The 23821-nt window shown below is 34.1% G+C and overlaps 1 protein-coding gene across 3 annotated transcripts in view; it reads right to left on the bottom strand.

The window, feature by feature from the left end:
- LOC142326557 (acyl-CoA Delta-9 desaturase-like) overlaps positions 1-23821 on the bottom strand; it is a 94383-nt gene that overhangs the window by 13370 nt on the left and 57192 nt on the right. For 2 of the 3 annotated variants that reach the window (XM_075369232.1, XM_075369166.1), the window contains exons 2-3: positions 8359-8601; positions 1380-1716 (exon numbers count right to left, since the gene is read on the bottom strand). In XM_075369232.1, the coding sequence (XP_075225347.1) occupies positions 1380-1716; positions 8359-8587 (566 nt within the window). In that variant the 5' untranslated portion in view covers positions 8588-8601. Of the gene's footprint in view, positions 1-1379; positions 1717-8358; positions 8602-14170; positions 14280-23821 lie in introns of those variants that run through there. The other variant, XM_075369300.1, reaches the window with a different exon arrangement.

Here is a 23821-nt window from a genome sequence, read left to right as displayed (position 1 = left end):
CAGGAAGACTTATAGTCAACTAACATTGTTGTATGTTAAAGAAATGAATTATTATTTCTATGCTTGATATTACTTTCCCGTCAAGATAGCGCTAGAGTAGAGTTATAGCTAGAAGGGTAAGTATTCTAATCGGTCCAATTTGGGCATATGCGGTTTTCACCGGATCTTGACGTTTTGACATCTAAGGAACCCAAAAAACCGCATGGAAATTTTCCGGATGTTAATGTTAGTATGTACATATGTGTGTGTGTTAGGTGTCGGCCTCTAAATTACCTTATACATTTAGAACTACTGGATCGATTTTGACCAAACTTGGTAAGATGTATATGTGGCATTGGTGCCATTAAACTTTCAACTTAAAAGATCAAGGAGTGAGGTTGTAGACCAAGGTCACCCTCAGTATCTCGAGATTTCGCCTGAGTTTCTCAAGCGCATTTGTTAATAATTAAAAAAATAAAAATATTTACAAAAAAATTTGCAAATTCGCACCCCTACTCCAAAAATGCTACTGTAGTGGTCTGCTACGTTGTGACGTCACAGGTGAGCGGTAGAATTAAGTAAATGAATAATATTTAAAGGGAAAAAAAGTAACTCGGTCTGGCTGGGTCTCGAACTCGATCGCCCAGTTAACTCGGTACTTGGCACGTTAAGCCTCGCGGCTACACAAGTCTGCCGACCGTACAAGTGAAATCTCTTCTATGCAAGTTGTGAAATTATATTAGTTTAGTTAGTTTAGTCAGGTAGTACCCCGCTACTCGTGCGAATTAAATATGGTATGCCCGCGCGCTTTAGTTAGAATCATTGAATTAAACAAACGGAAAAGTATTACGTTTAAATAAAATTATAAATATTTTAAATTAAATTGAGTCAAAGCTAAGTTGTGTAACAGAAGCAATCAGTCATCAGTTTTTTTTTTTTTTTTTTAATAACTCATTGCTTGAAGTGTAAATGTATTATGTACTTAACACATAGAAGAATACAGGTAATAAGTTAAGTATTACAGGTAACATGTTACAAGTAATGCAGATGTGTGTATTATGTAAAATAATAGCATGAAAAAAGGATATACATATATTTATATGGATCAACAAAGAACAAGAACAAAAACAAAGAAATGTAATTTCTTTGTATGTATATATGCTTACTAGGTATCGCAAGTATACATGTTTATGTATATGTGCATTACGTGTAGTATATAAGGGTAAATGCTCCTAAAAGTTTGCTAAGAACACATACTGAAGAATACTGCCTTAAATAAGTAGTTCAAGCTACAGTTTAGTATTTAAGGTAAATATTAGTAATTATTACACGTATAAAGAATTATTCAGTATATAAAAGATTTTACAAGATAATAATGGAAATATGAAACATTTACTCACTGTTTTTGCAGCATTACAACCCAGTCTTTCTCAAGATCAGACATATCAACTGTTTTTCCTTTTATTAAAACATCTTTATGTTTTCTAATCATAAGCCAACCGATATGTGAAAAGAAGAAACCGCGATTTGAATTATGAGGATCAGCATCGGTATCTGTAAATTTATGGTGCACTCTGTGATCTCTTACCCATTCATAGATATGGTTTTGAAAAGCTAACGTTTGAAAGATTGCAAGTATTACTCTTAGTGGCCAATGTGCTCTGTATGCTTTATGTGCCCAAAGCCTGTGTGATCCAGCAGTCACTCCTATCGCACCAGCACTGGCAACCAAGATAGCTGAAACAAAGTTTAATAATAAAAGTAAGTGCATCATAAATAAATTACAAACACGCACACGCACGCATATATATATATATATATATGTATGATTGTGTGTGTGTGTGTGTATCGGTATATTTCCTATAGTGTCTGATTTAGGTGCGATTGGATGGGTTTTCCAAATTGGTATATCACACAGTTTCTCTCCGGGCATGGTGCCTTTCGGGTGAGTTAGGCTAAGTTTGGTTTGGTAGATTCGAGTTAATGCCCGGATTGTGGGACTGATGATACAGTGAACCACGTCCTCTACGTCTGTCCCCGATATGAGGTCGAACGTTCTCGATCTGTTAGGGAACTTGAAAGAATACATTCCTTTCTGGATCTCCGTATTAACTGGATGACTCACGAGGAGTGGTTTATAATGGCTGGTTTTCTTCGTGCCCTTACGGAGTGTAGGTCTACAGAGGGAGTTTAATCGAGGTATTTGATCGTGGCAGGATCCTGGGTTGCTAAGGTTCCGGCCTAGGCATTGGATTGGTTGGAGGTAGACGTATTGGCATCGTGCCACGGTTATATTGGTACTGTTTGTAATTCGATTTGGAGCTCCCATTGGTGGGAGTGGCCGCTCTTTTTTTCATATTTTAAAGTAAACACGTATTATCACAACAATTTTGTTTACTTAATTTACAGCATGTAATTCCTTCTTTTTTTTACTTTTTTAATATTTTTAAATGATTTAATTAAAAAAATTTATTCAAATTTATTTTAATTTGCGAATTATTTCTCATTATTTCGTTTAAATGGTCGTTTTATAATCTTATAACAATTACGCATGCATAATTTTTTTCGGAAGATTACCATACATATAATTTTATTGATGGCTTTACTTAATAGCTTTCAAAGAATTTTGATTTTTCAGTTAAAAAAAGAAATTCCTTTCGTCTGTCACTATGATTTTTTTTTTGTTCAATTCGTCCCAAAATCTGTTGTCAGTTGGAGATCAAGAAAAATAATTTGATGCTTATTTCATAAATATCAACGCAACTAATGAGTAGAGTTATAGGGACATTAACGTACTACCTAAACACATTACGCTTTTCCAGTACAGTTGGCTAATAAAATACAATTATTATTATTATTATTGTTATTATTATTTCACGGACTTGTGAAGCTACTAAGTCTAGTAAGGGGCGATCACTCTCCTGCCTACAACGAGTGAGCTTAGGGGAATGACGACAAATATCTGTTCCCTGAGGGGTTAAATCGCACCTCACACACCCGTACATCATCACCACACAAGCGCAATAAAACCCACGGAAACAGAAAGGAAAGATGACGTTTTCAATCCAACGTTCTCCTCAGGACGTAGGCTGTACCATTAAGCGCTACGTCTTGAATGTCCTTTAATCTTAAGTTCCCTGGCAGTTTCTTCAAATCTTGTTCCTGGTCCTTAGGGATCATTCCAAGGAGCCCCGACAACTATCTTCATGTCCCATGTTCCATATCTGTTGACCTCAGTCTTGAGATCTTGATATTTTAATTTTTTTTTTAGAAATTTGCAACTTTCGGCACAGAGACGTCTATCAACATTGCATTTCGCTATTCATTATTATTCAGATCGGGTCTATTATCATTCACCTGTCGATCTGTGTGTACTGGCATATCATACTTGATCTTATACCTGTTGTTCGCTACTGAGACATGTGCTTGTACCATTTATCCGCATTCAACTGTATACGAGAGTTCCTTACATATGGCCCAGTGAACAAAATCACACATTCTATTATGCTTTTGCAGATATTCGAATTTCGCCAGCTGCGGGCACCCCGATTTGAGATGATCTCTTGCTTTCGATTAGGCCCTGCACAGTCTACTTTGTTTTCGTAATCACTACTCACTTGTTTTCGTAATGCACTAGTCGTAATTTCTTGTATTCGGTGCCAGATCCTGCGCCGCTACAATCAGGGCTTCGGTTATCCACTACGAAACCATGATACTGTGCGAACCTTGTCAACGCCTGTTACCCCCATTTTGATAGCATACTGACCATAAAGATTTTTCACAAGCCGTTCTTTTTCAACGCTTCCTGGGAAATTTTCTTCATATTTGTGTTCATCAAGGGGTCTTTTGGTGGCCTTTCATCTTCATCTTCCGGCGGTCCTACACATTTTTGTACAATTCTGAGGGCTTTCGATAGGACTCCCGCATACCCTGGCTATCGTTCCACTCTAAAATCTTGTCTCATGAGCCTGTCGTTCTGAGTTTTCAATAGGAATTGCGCAAGATTCCTATTGAAAATAGAGATTGCATTTCTATATGCTGCGGTGATTTGCCGTAATCCTCCGCCCTCTTCTTTCCGTGAAACGTAAAATCTATCCACGTCTTCTCGTGAATGCATCATTCCATACAACGTGAGTAATCTCCTCGTCTTACGATCTAATTTGGCTACTTCCGCTTCTTTCCAACCCTCGATGCCGAAGCTGTACTCTAGCACGGGTACGCCCAAGTTTCCGATCACCAAGATTCTGTTCTTCGAGGTCAACCTGCTTTCTAGGATGAACTTTACTCTTCTAACGTACCTTTAGTCAGCTTACCCTTGACCTCTGCATCCATGATTTAAGAATACGCTTCCATACCCAAATATTTGTATACCTCTCCGTGCTCTATATGTTTTATGACAATATTGTTATTTTTTTTGTTTTTTTTTTGAGGTTTTAGGGGCATCGACTATTTTGGTCATTAGCCCCTTCCACTTCAAAAACAAAAAAAAAAGATAAAATAACATTTATGTTATTTCACACTTCCAATGAAATTGAAGACTACTAATTCATTCTTGATTTTAAACTCAAAAACTGAAACATAATCTCTAATAATCTTGATTCTTAAAACATATCAAATTTTTTTTACCTCCAGGCTTTCTTTTCGACCATCCTTTCTTGCATCTTTTTTCCATTCTCGTTACGGCCCCTACTTCTGATGATAATGTGTCTGAGGTTTCGGACATGGTATCTTCCTCCCTTTCGGTTGCCATTTCTGTGGCTGACATCAGATGATGAAAACTTTGACGGAGCGGTTAGCATGGTTGTTATTGAATCTGAACTTGATGCGATCTCCAGTAATATACTTTCGGCGGCTGAAGTACTTGACTCAATCTCCAAAGGCATACTTGAGACAGCTGAAGTACTCGCCCTCTCCTTATGTATTCTCTGGGCTTTTGGAGGTCCCATAGGTGCCCTCTCTGCTATAGGCCTCCGAGGTTTTGGAGACTCCATTTTGATTTTTCCTAAGCCTTCTTTTTCTAGGATTTTCACCTTTGCCCGATCTATCACTGTCACTATCTTGTCGCTTCCCTGCACGAGGATTTTGGTGATTTAAACTTTTGGTTCAGGCTTCTTCTCTTGCATGCATTCACTGTCCTTCATTTTCAAAGGTTCCTCAAAGAAGACGAACTCTTTTGCTTAACAGCTGGTGTTTTCTTCTCTCATTTTAAGCTATCCTCTGGTTAGACGATTCCCAAATTTGTTATCAACGGTACGTTCAACCATACTTGATAACGCTGGCACCAATTTCGTAATGACATCCTTTACAATGAAAGAAGTTGCAGGAGATGATACAGCTTGTGTATATGAAATTTTCTTCGGCGATCAATTTTTAACAATTTTCTTCGCTTCGACGTAGCTTACCCTTCGAGTAGTCTTAAACTCTTGGATTGCTACCTCTTCTTTATATATTTGACAATTTCTAGATCTCGCTGAACGATTCCCCTGAAAATTGATGCACACATTTTGATCCTGCATGGGTCATCAGGGTGGATGACCTTGCATGTGGTTTATCACAAATACAAATCTGTTTCAGTGACACGTTGTACTAGGGTACAACGTGCTGCTGTGTGTTCAAACCGCTGACATCTAAAGGATCGCAATGGTGTCAGGACGAACGGACGAACGTCTAATCTGTGAAAGCTAGCCCTTATCATTTCTAGGCATTTTGGGTTGTTGAATGTCAATACGTGCAACGCGGAGAGATGTACTTCTCCACCGCGTCGGGTGTTCAATCGACGATAGGCTATAATTTCTTGTGTCCTGAGTTCCTCGATGATCTCCTCTCGGTGCATTTCAGCAAGTCCCTGCATACAGCTACATCCTTCGACGTATTTAGGGTTTCGTGTGGTGATACTTCAACGTCTAATAGTCCAATCTTCTTCGCCTTTAACAACCGTGAGGATTGTAAATCGTTGACCGTTTCAACGAACAGTCCTACTGCAGTCTTCCTTACATCCTTTACCGGTCCGCCAGCAGCTGTCGTGATGTCTCGGGCTCCTTCTTGCTAAAATCTCCTTCTCTTCTCTTGATCACCAAATATTTCAGTATTACTACGTTGCCTTTTGGTCGAAACTTGGTTCAACCTGTCTTCTTGATATTCAAAAACTCTTCTTTATCGCTAAATTCGATACTCTTCCTCTCTTCGCCTGCAAAGACAGAGGCTCTCCTAAACGAGGGTTTTTACGTAGACCCTCTCCCACGGATGTTGTGAAAGTTGAAAAATCCATAGCCTAAATTTTCGCCAGTCGGCATGTCACAAGGTGCGGGTGGAGAGACGGTTGGGCGTGCCTCGGATCATAGATCCTGCCTGGGTTGCCCCTGTACACCGCCTCCGACAAATCTAACCCAGGCCGGGGAGTCAGGTACTGCTTGACTCACGATACCGACATCCTAGGGCTCAAACGTAGCAGTAAGGGCTCCGATACCCTTATCCATGGGATCATCCCTGTCAAGGGCCAAAGCAACTGATACACACTGAACGGCACAAGACTTCGGCAGTGCAAGCTCACAGCAGCCCACCGTCAACCCAGCTCCACAACCGAAAAGAGGGATGGGCATTCCCCGTCCGCACCACGCCCAGCGTCGGCAAACAGATCATGGTTATGCCTCCCACCCCCGCTACAAACAGCGAAGTTGAGAAGCACAACCCCAACCAGCACGGATGGCTCGGAACCGCCAGTCCCGTACTCCACATAGAGTTCCTGAGCAAGACCATTTCCCCGTTGGCCAACATAAGTGCAGGTACCGAACTTCCATATCGTTACCCGCCCCGGAAGTGTGCGTAGATGTTTTTGCATGGACGTGGAGTTGGATTTACCCGGGACATTATTATTATTTTTTTTTTTTTGAGTTTAAATAAACTTCTTGTAAAATTAGAGTTTGTCTGAATAGATTTTATTATCCCAAAAATTTTCTCCCACGTAAAACTCTTTTACTAATGCATAAAGCTCTAATGGAATTTTAATAAAATTTGGTGTGGAGTTATGGGGTTTGGGAGCTGATTCACATTTAAAAATTATAATTAAACTTACAAAAAGCGCTTAAAGTGGTTTGAGGCTTTTCGTTGAACGACTCAAATTTAAATATCTAGGATACCATTTATCTCATTTTTTAAATTATTTTTCCAAAATAATAAATACCTAGTAAAACGCAACGTGCCCCTTCATTTGCGACATAAGAGAATGCATGGTACCAAATTATTCTAATCTATTTGGTAATAAGAATTTTAAAATCCAAATTCCAACCATTTTTAATAAATTGCCTTCACATTTTAGTAATAGACAAAAAGAAAATATTTGAAAAATAATTTTTAATTATTTATTAGCGGGAATTTGTAAATAATTATTTTTCCTTTTATTATAAATGTTATTATAAGAATATTACTTTTATTAATCAAGTTTTTTTTACTATGTATTAATTATGTAATATATTATACATGTACTGTACATATTATTTTTAATATTTATTTAAATATTTAATATTTCTGCACTATGTATTTTTTTTTTTTTTTTTTTTTTTTGTATTCCTATATTATAATCGTTATTTTTGTTTTTGTTATAAAATGTGTAATCTATGTATTATTTATTTTTGTATTTTATATTACAATATATAATCTGTAAAACACAAGAACAGTATAAATATGTATACATGTACTAAAAGTTACCTTTACGTAAACGTTTTTTTAATTAATTAAAGCTTAAAATATTGAATTATTTTACTGAAATATTTTTAATATAAGTCTATAAATTAATCTCATATTTCATTAATTTTTATTTAATTTTGAATTACTTTTTTATGCCATCTTAGTTAATTATTCGATAGTATTTTAACTGTTTATTAAGGATATATGAGAATATGTTTCATCGTATTTTTTTGTTGCACTGTGTAATAACTTGCATTTAAATTGTGCTAGTAAGGAACCTGCTGATAAGACTTGTCTTAGCCGGACCCTGTATTGTACAATTATATGAAAATATATAAACAAATTAAAAAGATTATTATTATTATTATTAATTAGTTACTTATAAATGATTTCAGTGCTTTCTATTCAATCAAGAATATTACAATTTTAAATTATTGAAATAATTTTTTTGAAAAAAATAATGTAAAAAAAAAATTATTTTACTATATTGAACGATTTGGTTGTCTGAGTGTTTGCAACTCGCTTATAATAAATAAAATAGCCATATTTAAAACAAGAAATGATCATACTTACAAAAAATCAAAAACACATTTTTATTTTTCGTGATAATATTATACCAGAATAAAGTATTTATTCAAACATTTTTTTAAAGTAATTATTTACAAAATGAAAGTGTGAAGTGGGATTAACACTCACTCCAAAGAAATGTAAGAAGTTTTGCTGTCGTTATAAGAAGATAAATCCCATATAGACATCCAAGATGGAGATATACAAATGCGATTACGTTTCTCCACACTATCTTCCAGTGATATTTTGGGCGATCGACGGAAACTGTAGAAACAGGAGAGGGAACAGTTTTTGTTGAGATGACTTCTGTTTCAGCTAAAAACAGTGATGCCGGCGACCCTGTTACGTTAGGAGCCATCTTGATTTCAGCTTCTGAAAATTAATGAAATTAATGTTACCTTTAGTTTTTAGACATAACTTCTGTAACTATGATACGAAAAGGAATAGTAAAAAAAAAGAGTATAATCTAGAATTAATTCGACGTTCATTAAAAATTTATTGAGCCTTGAAAACCAATAAATTTTTATTTTGTTCTCTTCTGTTTTTCTTTTTTTTTTTAATTTTTCTTGTTAAAAAACGAAACAACGTTATCTAATTGAAATGGTAGCCATTTTATTTTTTTATTTAAATTAAGAATTACATACGATATATATTACATTTTCGGTATTTTACAAAGGATATATAAAGAAAATAATAAAACATTTTTATTTTCAGTAGAAAATATCATAATTTGGATAGATAACACAAAATTGTAAAGAGCCACCGGTCGAGTTTAAACGAGATTTTAATGGTTTCTAACTCGTTTGATTTTTGTTGAACAAATTGTAACTTCTTATTAGCTGAGTCTGTTTATAAAATTATTTAGTAAGACAAAGCGGACTATGGTTTTATACTAGGATGATACATAAAATTTTATAAACATTTTTAGTAAAAGAAAGAAAGAGCTGCACGCGTTTTCTCATTTCCATTAGGATTTTTGGTGTTGAATTTGATTTTTATAAAAAGAAATATTTTCTTTCACTCGTTAACGAGTACCAGTTAAATATCAATTACAGTCAGTCTAGATTTGCAGCTCCCTACCCCTTTTTTTTCCCCCCCAACCGGATATCCAATTAAGTATAACTCAGTTGGGGAGAGTGTCCATTTACTCTAAGGAGGCGTCCCCCGCCCACCGGTAGTACGCCCGGTACGACAGGTTAACCTCCCCGGTCTCGGATCTTTACTTCTTTGTTTGCCTGCCTCAAATTCCCCGCCTAAGAGATGAACTCTGGCTACGCCGCCCCTCCCACCCCTCTCAGCAGGGAACCGGGTCCCGGTCTTTATGCCACGCCTCAAACCGGCGGCACCGACCCCACCGAGTGCCAGGGCACCCGCAGGGCCGACACCGCCGGCCGGGACTCGGTCTTTCTTTTATCCAACTTCTTCTCAGGAGTTCCCTCCCTTCTCAGGAACCCGCATACCTCGGCAAACGGGCCCCCCACGGAGGGACTCTCCTCCCATCCCTACTACATTCCCCGTCATCTAGCTTCTTCTTCCTTAGATCGGAGAACTTCACCCGCGAACCTTCTAAACCGATTCCAGTTTACATCACTGAACACCAGCCAGTTGATTAAAATATCCGGTGTTAGCCTGTTTGCAGAGATCTCATTTCTGTTGCGTGCCCATCTGGGACAAACAAAAATAGTATGTTCAGCGTTGTCTATCTCTTGGCAGTAATCACACTGCGGTGTAGCCCTTTTTCCAATTTTATATAAGTACTGACCAAAGGAGCCATGACCCGTCAATAATTGTGTAACATAGAAGTCTACGTTGCCCCTTCTTTTACCTTTCCAATCTCTTATGTTAGGGATTAGTCTTCTGGCCCAATCCCCCACGTTTGAGCAAGCCCATGCGTTCTGCCATTCCTGATCTATTAAAACTGCAACCTCATCTCTTGACAGTCCCGTAAATCTTAATGTACGCCCTTTGACTTGTAGGTCAATAGGGGGTCCTCAGTCAGTATACACAGTGCATCATATGAAGCAGTCCTGTACCCTGCAGCAACCCGTAGCAAAGCAAGCCGATGAACGCTTCTTAGTTTCATTTTGTTCCTCTGGATGTTCATAGCGTCTCCCCATACCGGGGCCGCATACAGTATCGCAGACGTAGTGGCTGCAGTTATCAACCTTCTAATCTCCATCCTTGGTGCGCCGTGGTTATGAAAGAGACCCCTCAGAGCCTTGATAGTGGGGGTTACTCTCTTACTTATCATATCGACATGGTTCCCGAATTTTAGGCTTTTGGCCATTATAACTCCAAGATATTTTGCATTATTGATCTCTATAATTCGTTCTCCTCTAATGTCTAAATTGATATTCCTTATCTGTCTTCTTCCAGAGAAAATTATACAGCTAGATTTCGTAGGGGATATCTGCAGCAAGTTCCTTTCTAGCCACTCATCTATTAGGCTTAAAGCCCGATTGGCTTTTTCCTCTATGTTCACGACCTCCTTATCTTCAACTAAAACCGCTAAATAATCAGCATACCCTATCACGAATACCCCCTCCGGGTAGGTCAGTCTGAAAACCCCATCGTAAAAGATGTTCCAGAGGATGGGTCCAAGTACGGACCCCTGAGGGACACCTCCAAAAATTTGGAATGTAGACTTCCCCTCTAGCGTTTTCACTTCAATATATATTTGATGAAGGTATTACCTACCCCTTTGTAGTAACAACACAGTACGGATTGAGACAGCGTCAATGTTAATGAGAGTTCCGATTATAGCTCAAAGAATCGCTCCGGGACAATATTTATAATAAGAATTGTGATGATAATAATTTATGGTAGAGTACGTTAACCACAGTAATTAACAGTTTTTTGTTTTTTTTAATTTTGTAGTCTTTGACGTTTGGTAAAGAAATTTATATAATTTATGAATAGAACCAAATTTTATATCATGAAAGTTTTATATTCATGTCAAAAGTTTTTTGAGAACAAACCGAGATTTAATTTTTTACTAACGCCAGCAAAATTTTATCACAGAATCAAAACGCTATAAAACAGTTGTTGTTTTTTGTGAAACAGCCTTGTTTTTCTTTTCTGTTTAGCCTCCGGAACTACAGTAAGGTATTCTTCAGAGGATGAATGAGAATAATATGTATAAATGTAAATGAAGTGTAGTCTTGTACTGTCTCTGGTCGACTTATACTGAGATGTGTGGTTAATTGAAACCCAACCACCAAAGAACACCGGTATCCACCATCTAGTATTCAAATCCGTATAAAATTAACTGTCTTTTCTAGGATTTGAATCTTAAAACTTTTGACTTCGAAATCAGCTGATTTGCGATGACAAGTTCACCACTAGACCAACCCGGTGGGTTAGCCTAGCTAAAAATGTTTTAATGCAACTAACAAACTTTGGTTAGCCTACATTTAAAATTTGATATTTCAATTAAATATTCTTAAAACGCTATAACAATTTCATCAAGCTCTAACAAAAAAATTGCATAATCACGCTTAAAAGTGTGTTTCCCGTACCATTCTTACTACAGAAAGGGAGTAGCTTTATGGTTTCCGTTGCTTTCACCACAAAGCTAAATATACAGTTTCATATCAACAAGCCAAGTCGTATGATTAGCGAAATGCCTAAGGCATTCAGCATTAAAAGTGACACTTTTATTCTGTTTATCTTAAAAACTTGCTGTTTAGTGAACATCATTAATCTCAGGGAAATCGAGTACTTTAGATATAAAATATAAACAAATGTTAGAAATTTCTTATATTTGAAGTATTTGTACAAAAGGAATATCTATGTGCTTTCTCTTTTCACATACCGTTAAAAAAAATTCTTCTCTAATAAAATGCAATTATTTTTTCCTTTTTGCAGAAGAAAAAAATTAGCTGTGTTGCTGAACGAAAGTGTATCAGCAATGAGAAAATTGTTTTAAATCTTTATTACAAAAAATGAATATAGTTTTATTACTCTTATATTCATATCTAAAGCTAAAAAGCATGTTATGAAATCTAAAATTTATTTACAAGACTTTAATAAGATTTTTTTTTCTCTTTTGCATATACCGTACAAGCTTTTGTGTTCATGAGAAACAAATTACTATGAACTAATTTTGATCGTGCGAATCGAAAGATAGTATCATTTGATGACCATAATTCATCTAACTCTGTAAAGTTATATTTGTACAATCCAAATCAATTCGTGTAAATAAAAACAGAGATATAACCTACTTTTACTTGCCCACGAGTAATTTATTCTCTTTACTAAAAATAGGTCATCCATAAGTATATTCCAATAGAAAATTATCATATTATCCATGTGTCTATTTTATGTACCGTACTACATATAATAGACAGCTAAATAACTGAAATATTCAACGGAATTTTTTCACGAGTATAGTATTATATGTGAACGTAAAAGTAAAATTGCACTCTATTGTAAAGAGAAGAAGATTTCAGAAATAGAAAACTTCAATAAAACAGAAATATCTTTAATAAGGCTTATTGGCATGAAATGCAATTTTTAATAATTAAAATGTTTTTAAAGGCGGCCACACAATGTCGATTTACTCTAATCTAATCAATTATATACTTATTAAATTGTAAAGAACTTCATTATTTCCCCATTTATTATTTTGAATTGAACGATTATTCGTTCGGCTTATTGGAAAACAATTTTAAATAAAATTTCACGTCTTGTCATACAAAATATTTTAAAACAAACACAGATTATTTACATTAATGCAAGATCTTGCTTTGATCTTACTAAATTTTCTTGATATAAAAGTTAAATTTAACCGATCTCGCAAAGACAAAAGTTCAAAATTAGTTTTTCCCTTTTAAGGAAAAAACATGCTTGGTTTCACCTCCTTGCTGCTCCTGGTGTAATGACTTTTTTATTTAAAGAAAAAAACACCTGGGATAAACCAATTAGTGATTATAGAATTCTCAAAAATTTAAAGCTGTTCTAGGTAGCCTTTGTGTTGTGTCATAAACTATACTCAAATATCTTGAACTGGCAATTCTTTTATTAGGTTATTTAAAACATAAACCCGAATTATTATGTTATAAGTTACAGCTCGGACATTCGGATGTTATCTTCTGTATATAAAAATATTATATTTAAATATTTAGGCCGAAGGTGTTTGTGAATAACGCTTATTTTTGTCAAAGCTTCTGCTTAACTAGCCATAATAAAAACAATTTTTACACAAAGAATCAAGCCTAATTTTTTTTTAATTTAAAGAGGTTGACACGTAACCAGTATACCAATATTTTAATTGTATATACAAGCTAAACAACTTAAACTCATCCGACATAATGATAAAATAATTGTGGATGTAAAATTATGAATCGGATGCGCTTTTGAGAAATTATCGTATAACATAATTTCTCATCACACACACAAACATCTTCAATGTACTCTCTTCTTGAGTACACAAAAAGAAAGTATTGTCCCGAAATAAAATTATTTTTTTTTTGTTTTAAATATCTTTCTATTACGGCAAAACAAACAGACAGATGTCCAAACACAGAAACTTTTAATGTTTTATGATGATATGAAGTTTGAGAGAGATGCTTGATTCTTGTCGGCAACAGATCATATTTACGTCCAAACTTATGCGTTTCTCTCTCTCTCTGTCTTTCTCTATGTTCCCGCGCGTTAGTAGTTTTGTGTGTGTGTGTGTGTGTATGTGTAGAATGCATAATATTATTTAAATCAAATACACCATAGTATTTTATTAATTGTACAAGTAATTGATATCAAAATTGTAATAATAGAACAAAGATCAAAATTAATAACATAAATAGAATTTGATTGAAAAATAAATAAATATAAACGAATAAAATTATAATCGAATTCAAAATTAGATGTAATTTTTCGAATTCTCAACTTAAATAAAAAAAAAATCATTGACAAAAAATCATCACAGATTGGTTTTCCTTACCTTACACTATTACTCTTTGTCGATTTAACTTCAAATAAAATAATCACAGTAATCAACAACTAACTCTCCTTTCATATTTCGTCGTGTTGCTGGTTACTAATTTGTAAAAATTACAACAAACACTTTGAGGTATGATGTATTAAGTTAATAAGTAAACAAAATAAAAATATATTTATATAACGTTTATCCACACGTCAATTTTTTTTTTATGAAACCAGAAACTAATTTTACAAGTTGAGATTATAAAAAGTAAATTATTTATACAAACACAGAACTATTCAATAATGTTTCTCAATGATATTTATTTATCTTTCTAAGGAAAATACACACTATAATCGCACTTTATAATACAAACATACATTTATTTTTATTTTTGTAGGACAATTATAACGAAGGTGACTCTCAGCAAACTAATAATTTATAAAGTAAACATCTTTTTGTAATATAAATTGCATAAAACAAATATTTTGCTTTTAATTATCCGTTTATTTATTCACTATAACCTATTCCCAATTATGTTTTCTGTAATTAAATAATTTTGAGTAATTTACATTTGATGGAAATATTTTAATGCTATTACAGCTTATCGATGTCAAATCTATTTGCTTTTGATTGTTATTTATTTATTTTATTTTTATTTTTTTATAAAGGAACCCCGTTATATTAGAATAGAAAAATTAAATATCTAGATGAGTTAATAAGTATATAGGGTAATACTCAATAAAAATAAAAACTTGTTTTTACAACGATTTTATTTAAAATGCACTAAAATACAGAACACAGTTTTTTTCAAGTCATCAAAATAATATCGATATTACTGAAATTTTAAATCGCTCAACGTTACAAATATTGAAAAAATTTTTATTTTTACTGAAATCTAAGCATACTGAAATATTTTTGTGATGATTATTGTTGGGCCATTGTGATCATTTGTAAAGTGCAAGTTTATGTTTTTATTTACTTTAAATGTTTATTGAGCAACAACAATTAGAAGAGAAAAGAGTAGTTTGATTAAAAATCTCAGAGAAGATTCTATGTCTTAATCAAACGATTCAGTACAGTATAAATCCTGAAAAATATCAGTTTCTTTAAAAAATTTTATATATGTATATTTGAGATTTCAACTACTTGAGCATTGGTGGTCGCTTTAATATCTTTGATGCTGCTTTTCAAGTATGTGTATTATAAGTGTTAGTTGTAACATCAGTTTCGGTGTACAGTTTTAAAACACAGACATTGAATTGGAAAATAAAGAGGTTAAATAACCCTTAAGAACGATGTTAAGATCTTTGACCAAATAAAGGATGTTCAGAACATGGAATGTCCAGAATAAGAAAGTATTATTGGTTTACTTGGCATTTCTCCCGCCACCATCCAATTCGGTCGCCCTAAAGCATAAGACTGAATGTCTGTGCCACAAACGGCTGCTGAGCCTCGAAATAGTTTAGCGACCGGTGTTCTAAATAGCTCCTAAAGCCTAGCGGACTAAGCGCGGTGCAATACACCACCGACTTACGTGTCCCAACCGCTCACTTGTCATATATTTACTAAATGGGTAGGCGCACCCCGTCAACTACTAAAAATATATGTCACATCCATAAATTAAAATTTACTTCGTCTAGACAGCAATTCGCTGCCACGCCTAGGGCGCTGAATGCCACCAAGTACCTGTCCAACATATTAAAGCGCTTAGCGCCTCAATTGGCTGGTAGCCATATATCTCTAGTTTAGCTTTATACAGCATTGCGGTAAGAGTCTTTGCCATTAGGTAAACTACTGATGTCGGTTGAACATAGCCACCGCATCAAGGAACTCCCACACGGTCCGACAATGCGGCTCTCGTCACATTGACTCGCCGCTTGTGAGTAGCCAATTTTCCCCTTGACCTCTAAGTTCCAGGGGTGACTCTTCTCTGATCCTCCCCCCCCCCCAAGAGTAGGACAGTCAACCATCAGGTGTTCATTTGACTGGACCCCCCCCTGCAGACGCACAGCGTCTGCCAGGGCCAATTATCAGCTGCCAGGCGGAACCGAAACAGATATTGGTTTAAATTAACCTGGTTGGTGAGCACCCGGGCACTTCTTGCCCTTAAAAACGAGCTCGAGATATACCATCCCCCCAGATCCTGTATTAACTTATACAAGAATCTTCCCTTAGTCGGTGTCCCATTCCAGCTGCCATGCTTCCATCGCGAGGCTCTGCAGCCTTTTCCGCAGGCGGGAGATGGGCAACTGAACGAAATTTAGATCCGGTTCACTGTGATCACCGTTCCGCTCCGGTACTGGTTCGACTCGAAACTGCATCCCAAATACCTCGCCCTCTTCGCAATCTTCACATGGCTGCCCGAACTTTCACCACTAAATCGATGGAGAGAGCCTTTCCCAATACGGTGGTAGACTCGTAGGAAGTTGTTTTAAAAACACCAGTGCATGCAATTAAGGCTCTGTGCTAGGCACTTCTTAAATTTTGAACAAGTGCTCTATTCATATCCGACCTATGCGCCCAAACGGGCGCCGATTACGAAGTCATGCTTTCGAAGACAACTTGGCTCACCATGTACATTTGACGGCCCGACATCACATAGTCTTTCCGAGCAATCCTTCCAAGTTTGTGATCACTGAGACGGCGTCCGCCGCTACTTGCCTGATATAGTTGCTAAACAGCAACGTTTCATCAAACAAAATAAGTACCTAGGTACTTATGAACTCTAACTCGGCTGATTAGATAGCCTTTATATTTAATATGGGATTTACGACTGTACAATAATTTGTCTATAATAAGAAAGTATAAGAATAAGAAAATATACTGAAATTATAAATTAATTATCAAGGCAAATGTCAGGGAATAGTAAAATTCATGAGGATGGAATGGCTTGATACTGAGAATCTCACACAAATTGTTAGCGAAGGTCTGTTTAGACCGAATAAAGGAGGCTTGAATGAGTGAGTGAATGAACCGTTTACTACTGTGTGCGAATTAGAATTGATTAATGATTTTTTTTTTAAACTGTCCTGTAGAGTTTATTACCTCGTACTCGTTGACCAGACCGAATTATTGATATAAGGTAAACTTTTTTTTATTTGTCATTCTATTCAATTAATGTTCGTCAATATAAAAATACTTACATAAAATTTATATTCAGGTTTAAAGTCAGAAAGGTAAAATAATACGCAGAGTTAATTCACCGACTGAAACGATGTCCAGCGTTCTACTCAATTCGTTGCTGTTTTTGTACAAATATCAAAAACGTTTCAATTAGACAGCAGTTTTATTCGGTGGCTAGTATTAATGTTATACTATGATTCTGGTTGAAATTATCAGTCATGGTTTTTTCGAATTGATAAGCCAATTAGGTCTACGTATTTGCAATTTTGTCCATTCTTTATCACATTTTGAATCATTTGAAGTTTCTGTCTACGTATATACCATTGTTATGTATTTCCGTACATTTCATAATCTATTTTGTGTAGGAAATTAAGACAATTTTTGTGTACGTGCACAAGGTATATATAAAAAATATATAGGGTGATATATAAATATCACCCGAATCCCGCAACTAAAATAAGTTGGCAGTTTTTACAACCCCGATTCGTAGATTATTTATCGATTCGATTTTACGAAAATTAAAGCAACATAAAAGCAAGAAAAATATGCATTTTTAAAGTAAATAAACATTTTAAAAAACTATTTAAAAAATCAAAAAATGTTCTAAACAAAAAAAATAATAAATTATTACTGACAGAAAACGCTCACTAAATAAGCAAAATGCTCTCGAAAAACAAATTAAACCACTTTAAACGCAAAGTGCTAAATCGAACGAACAACTCCATGAAATCCTTTCATGACAGCATTTTATGTAACCAGTAATAATCTCGACAAGAAGCATAAACCAAAATTTACACCGAAAAGAGACCCATTTTAAATCCTTTTATAGTGTCTTGAAAAATTCGAACCGTTTCACCTCACATCACTATTAGCCGTACACAGTTTGGGAGGCTTCCTCCAAACACAAAAATAGATAATGTGCCTCGTCCAAATTTTCCTGAAGAAATATAGCGAAGTTTAAACGCAGATCTCTTTCAATAAGTTCTGTAAAAATAGCTCTTAATTTCGATGTCAAATATATGCAAGGCGGGATATAAAGAATGGACGCTGGCAATCTTACATTTACATTCATTCTTACATCAATCTACAGGTATTCTTTCAGTACTGAATCAGTAGTATACCACAGGGAAGGAGAAATATAATTCACTATATAAAACTGGTTGAAAAATTCTAAAAATAAATACTTTTATAACGTACAGATTCACAATAATATTACGCGTGAATAACAATTTAAAAATATTACATATGGATAATTTAGTTAATATGGTAATTAAATTAAAAGATTATTAAAATAGATTGTTAAACTACATTTAAAAAATTAGCAAATCTGGATATTTATATGATCAATAAAGTAAATATAAATTGGATTTTTTTTTTATTATTAAATCTTTTAAAGGAAATCACGTTTTTAAATCGTTATTCTCAAACCAGCGCTGTACTCAAATAATTATTAAATAAAAGCATAAAACGGCATGAAGACATTAATAAAAATTAATTAATATTGTATTAGAAATAAAATCTTTGTAAAAAAAAATAGAAGAAATATTATACCATACTGGAAAAGTTTTTTTTTACCTTTACAGTTATGAAAAGAAAAATGTGTATATTTAAAAACACTTTGAAAAACGTTCTAACCATTTGGAAGGTGTGTTGCCCTTAACGGTTATAAAAATTCTACAGTTTTATTTTGTCTGGTTTTGTAATTAATACGTGTACTTAATCTGATCTACCTACAGACCCGTTGACATAATTTCGATGGATGTCAGTTGTTTCGTGAATTCCCTTCAGAAAGCAGAATGTTTGAAAAAATTCAAATTTGTCAAACGTGTTTCAGTTAAAGCTTAATCAAAATTTAAGAAATTGAATAATTTTTGAATGAATTAATTGCTAGAAAAGAATTCAAAAATGTTAAATTTGAAAAGAGTACTTTCTGACCGAGATGATGAAAAACGCACCCGGTTATATTTTGGAAATAAGTAGAGCCTTAGAAGGATAAATCTAATTCAGGTTACACCTTAGAGAAGGTGTAACTCGGACCTTTTTAAGGTCAGGTGATCATGAATGAAAACATTTTATGAGAAGGTAATAAATACTTGATTGGGAAAGTGTTCCTGATTCAGCCTTCTTGCCATAAGGGTGTTCCAAAGCGCGGAACCGTACATTAAATGCATATCAGCCATTTGTAAGTAAATATAAACGTGATTCACATTACCTATCATGGTAAACTAAATAACGGTAAAAAAAAAGTAATTAATTAACTCTTCGAGCACAGATCCATGCATTCAGTTGATCAATAGCATAAGACAAAATGGGAATTAGTTATTATTTACATTTACAATTATATTAATTACACCTATTTTAATGCAAATTATTTTTCAGTATAACAATTATTTATTATTATAATATTTTCATGATTTCAATAATATTTTATTTCATTGCAATATTTTCAATATTATTAAATTATTATAGTTTATTAATTTATTTTAGGCCTCAGATTAATAGTAGAAGGAAGATTAAAGAAAAACAAACCAACGTACTTGGCGTTTATAGATCTAGAAAAGGCATCCGATAATGTAGACTGGAATAAAATGTTCAGCATTTTAAAAAAATAGGGTTCAAATACAGAGATAGAAGAACAATTGCTAACATGTACAGGAACCAAACAGCAACAGTAATAATAGAAGAACATAAGAAAGAAGCCGTAATAAGAAAGGGAGTCCGACAAGGATGTTCCCTATCTCCGTTACTTTTTAATCTTTACATGGAACTAGCAGTTAATGATGTTAAAGAACAATTTAGATTCGGAGTAACAGTACAAGGTGAAAAGATAAAGATGCTACGATTTGCTGATGATATAGTAATTCTAGCCGAGGGTAAAAAGGATTTAGAAGAAACAATGAACGGCATAGATGAAGTCCTACGCAAGAACTATCCCATGAAAATAAACAAGAAGAAAACAAAAGTAATGAAATGTAGTAGAAATAACAAAGATGCACCTCTGAATGTGAAAATAGGAGGAGAAAAGATTATGGAGGTAGAAGAATTTTGTTATTTGGGAAGTAGAATTACTAAAGATGGACGAAGCAGGAGCGATATAAAATTCCGAATAGCACAAGCGAAACGATCCTTCAGTAAGAAATATAATTTGTTTACATCAAAAATTAATTTAAATGTCAGGAAAAGATTTTTGAAAGTATATGTTTGGAGTGTCGCTTTATATGGAAGTGAAACTTGGACGATCGGAGTATCTGAGAAGAAAAGATTAGAAGCTTTTGAAATGCGGTGCTATAGGAGAATGTTAAAAATCAGATGGGTGGATAAAGTGACAAATGAAGAGGTATTGCGGCAAATAGATGAAGAAAGAAGCATTTGAAAAAAATAGTTAAAAGAAGAGACAGACTTGTAGGCTACATACTAAGGCGTCCTGGAATAGTCGCTTTAATATTCGAAGGGCAGGTAGAAGGAAAAAATTGTGTAGGCAGGCCACGTTTGGAACATGTAAAACAAATTTTTAGGGATGTAGAATGTAGAGGGTGTACTGAAATGAAACTACTAGCAGTAGATAGGGAATCTTGGAGAGCTGCATCAAACCAGTCAAATGACTGAAGACAAAAAAAAAAAATTTATTACATGATAACATTAATAAAATTATTCCAGTTGGGATCGTATCGAGTTATTTAATTTCATTAGAGAGGAAATGAAAACTGATTTTTTAATACAGAGTGACTCACTTCGAGAATTTTTGCTATAATTTTGTTATTTATGAACGAATTTGAATAAATAAGATATCATTTTCTTTGTCATAAAAAGCTGAACATCTTTTGTGATAACATTTAATTAAACCAGCGGTTGCAAGGATATTACAAATTAAATAGTTTACATGGCCGCCATTTTGAAATTGAATGAGAGATCAGGTTCATTATTTTTATACAGGTAAAACTCTTAGTACCCTAGCAGCGTACGAAACTACAACTGAGAAATAAATCGTTATGTTAAACATACAAAATGGCGAAGGGATCGTAAACTAAGTTGTTACTAAGGAACCGTAAGTTTCCGATTATGTTGATATAAAGTTTCTTTCTTTATTTCGATGTGGGTGATCATCCCTTGAATTCTTGAAGCGGTTTTTATAAACACTCTCTTTTTCTGTTTAGCGTCCGAAATCTCCGTAAGGTATTACTTCAGAGGATGAATGAGGATGACATGTATGAATGTGAACGAAGTGTAATCTTGTGCGGTTTCAGTTCGACCACTCCTGAGAAGTGTGGTGAATACACCGGTATCCACGATGTGGATACCGGTGTATTCAACTGCCTTTACTAGGATTTAAACCTTATAACTCTCGACTTTGAAATCATCTGATTTGCGACGACGAATTAACCATTAGATAAGCCCGGTGGGCTTTTATAAACACTCTGTATAAATGAAACTAAACATGCGCAAGAAGGCAAGCGCTGATCCTCTGTGCTATTCTGTCACACAAGGGAGAAGTCATCCTATTGATCATTTGCTCTCTGTAGCCATTTTTAGCAAAAAATGCAAAAGAAATTGAACGTGTTTTTTTATCATCGTATCCTCCCAAATATCTGAACAATATCAGTAGCCGTGAACTGATTTTAAGTAAACCAAAAATGCAGAACTTTAAGTAACTTTTTTTAACAAATGCTTTGTGAGAATGATTACATAATTTAAAATGCTTTTTAGATTGAGTTTTCATAAATACTTTTATATAGATACTTTAGATAACATATTTATTAAAAATAAGATTTGATTAAACGAGGTAATTTTAATACTTTAGACATTTTAATAGTGTTTGAAGTAATCAGGAAATTTATTTTCCCACTGAGTGAAATTACTGTTTTATAACTCAGTGCACTGATAAGTTTGAAAGTAGCAAACGTAGTTGATTTTTGTCAGACTTGGTTGTGAGAACATTATAATAAAATTTAGTTTTTAGGTTTTCTATTCGTGTTAATATAAAAATCTAACATTACTGGAAGGCTGGCAAATATTTTCTTTTTATTCCTATCATTGTTGATTAATTAAAGGTATTTAGTGAAAGCAAAATTACAAAAACTACTTAGAAGAAATATACTAAATTATTGTTAATGTATAGATTCATAATTATTAGAAATTAAAATTACTTGCTATGAGTTAAATCTTAACCAGGAGGTGTAGGTCACAATGGGACAGATAGTGTGGTGCATTTGATAGTTATTTGGCAATATCTAAAGAAGTTTTATGTGTATACACACACAAAACCATTTATATGTTTTATATACAAACACTAAGTATTTAATGTATATATATATATATTAAATACTAGATATTTAGACTAAATCTCACTATGCTACTAAATGTAGAACAATTTGATTGATGAAGAAGAATGGACACGCTGACACACTTAGCCCTATAATTTAACTCATTCTTTGCTGACAATGCTGATCAGTACGCCTAGGAAATTAACCACCATTGTTTCTTTTTATTGTTGTATCATCTAATGTTTATGAATTACTTGCAAATATTAGTTCCGCTTGCGAATATCTTTTTGCCTACTTGTCCATAACCTACCAATTTTAGATACGAAAAAAATTAATGCCACGTCCCATTTGTATTACAATGTTATATTATGAGCGAATATTAACCATTAGCATCGGAAGGTACGCAGTATAAATTTTACATACTGTTTTATATATATATATATATATATATATATATATATATATATATATTCTGTTTTCATTTGTGTTTACGTTCCATATTAAATAAAAATAATTTTAACATATAGAAACCGAGAACGGGTTAGATTTTGTATATTACCTTTATATTACGTTTATATTACCTTCAAACGTGAAGAAATATCAAACTAGACGTATACTTATTTATCCACCGGGTTGGTCTAGTGGTTAACGCCTCTTCCCAAATCAGCTGATTTGGAAGTCGAGAGTTCCAGCGTTCAAGTCCTAGTAAAGCCAGCTATTTTTACACGGACTTGAATACTAGATCGTGGATACCGGTGTTCTTTGGTGGGTTGGGTTTTAATTAACCACACATCTCAGGTATGGTCGAACTGAGAATGTACAAGACTACACTTCATTCACACTCATACATATCATCCTCATTCATCCTCTGAAGTATTATCTAAACGGTAGTTAACGGAGGCTAAACAGGAAAAAGAAAGAAGACGTATACTTATCGTATTTATTTACACGATTTCAATCTTACCTAATTCTTACCTATAGTATTCCGAGAGCTAAATATCTTTTTCCTCTGCTTAACTTAGCGCTTTCGTTGGCATGTTAACGTTATCGAGGTTCATGAATCTTTTATTTAAAAAAACAAAATACGAATGACTGGAAATGGATCAAACGTCGGATACTGTTTTAATGAAAATAATGAAAATTATTTTATCGATCGCTACTTGACTTATTTTAATAGGAAGTAGGCTATCATTTAATCTGTAGAATAAAAGAAAAATTTCTTCGTTATCTTCTTATTGTTTTGCAAAATTAACAATGTTTATCTACAAATCACTAGCTATATTAT

The sequence above is a fragment of the Lycorma delicatula genome, chromosome 1 (assembly GCF_047948215.1).
Source record: "Lycorma delicatula isolate Av1 chromosome 1, ASM4794821v1, whole genome shotgun sequence".
In the NCBI taxonomy this organism is placed as follows: Eukaryota; Metazoa; Arthropoda; class Insecta; order Hemiptera; family Fulgoridae; genus Lycorma; species Lycorma delicatula.
This window is presented reverse-complemented; position numbering and strand designations above follow the sequence as displayed.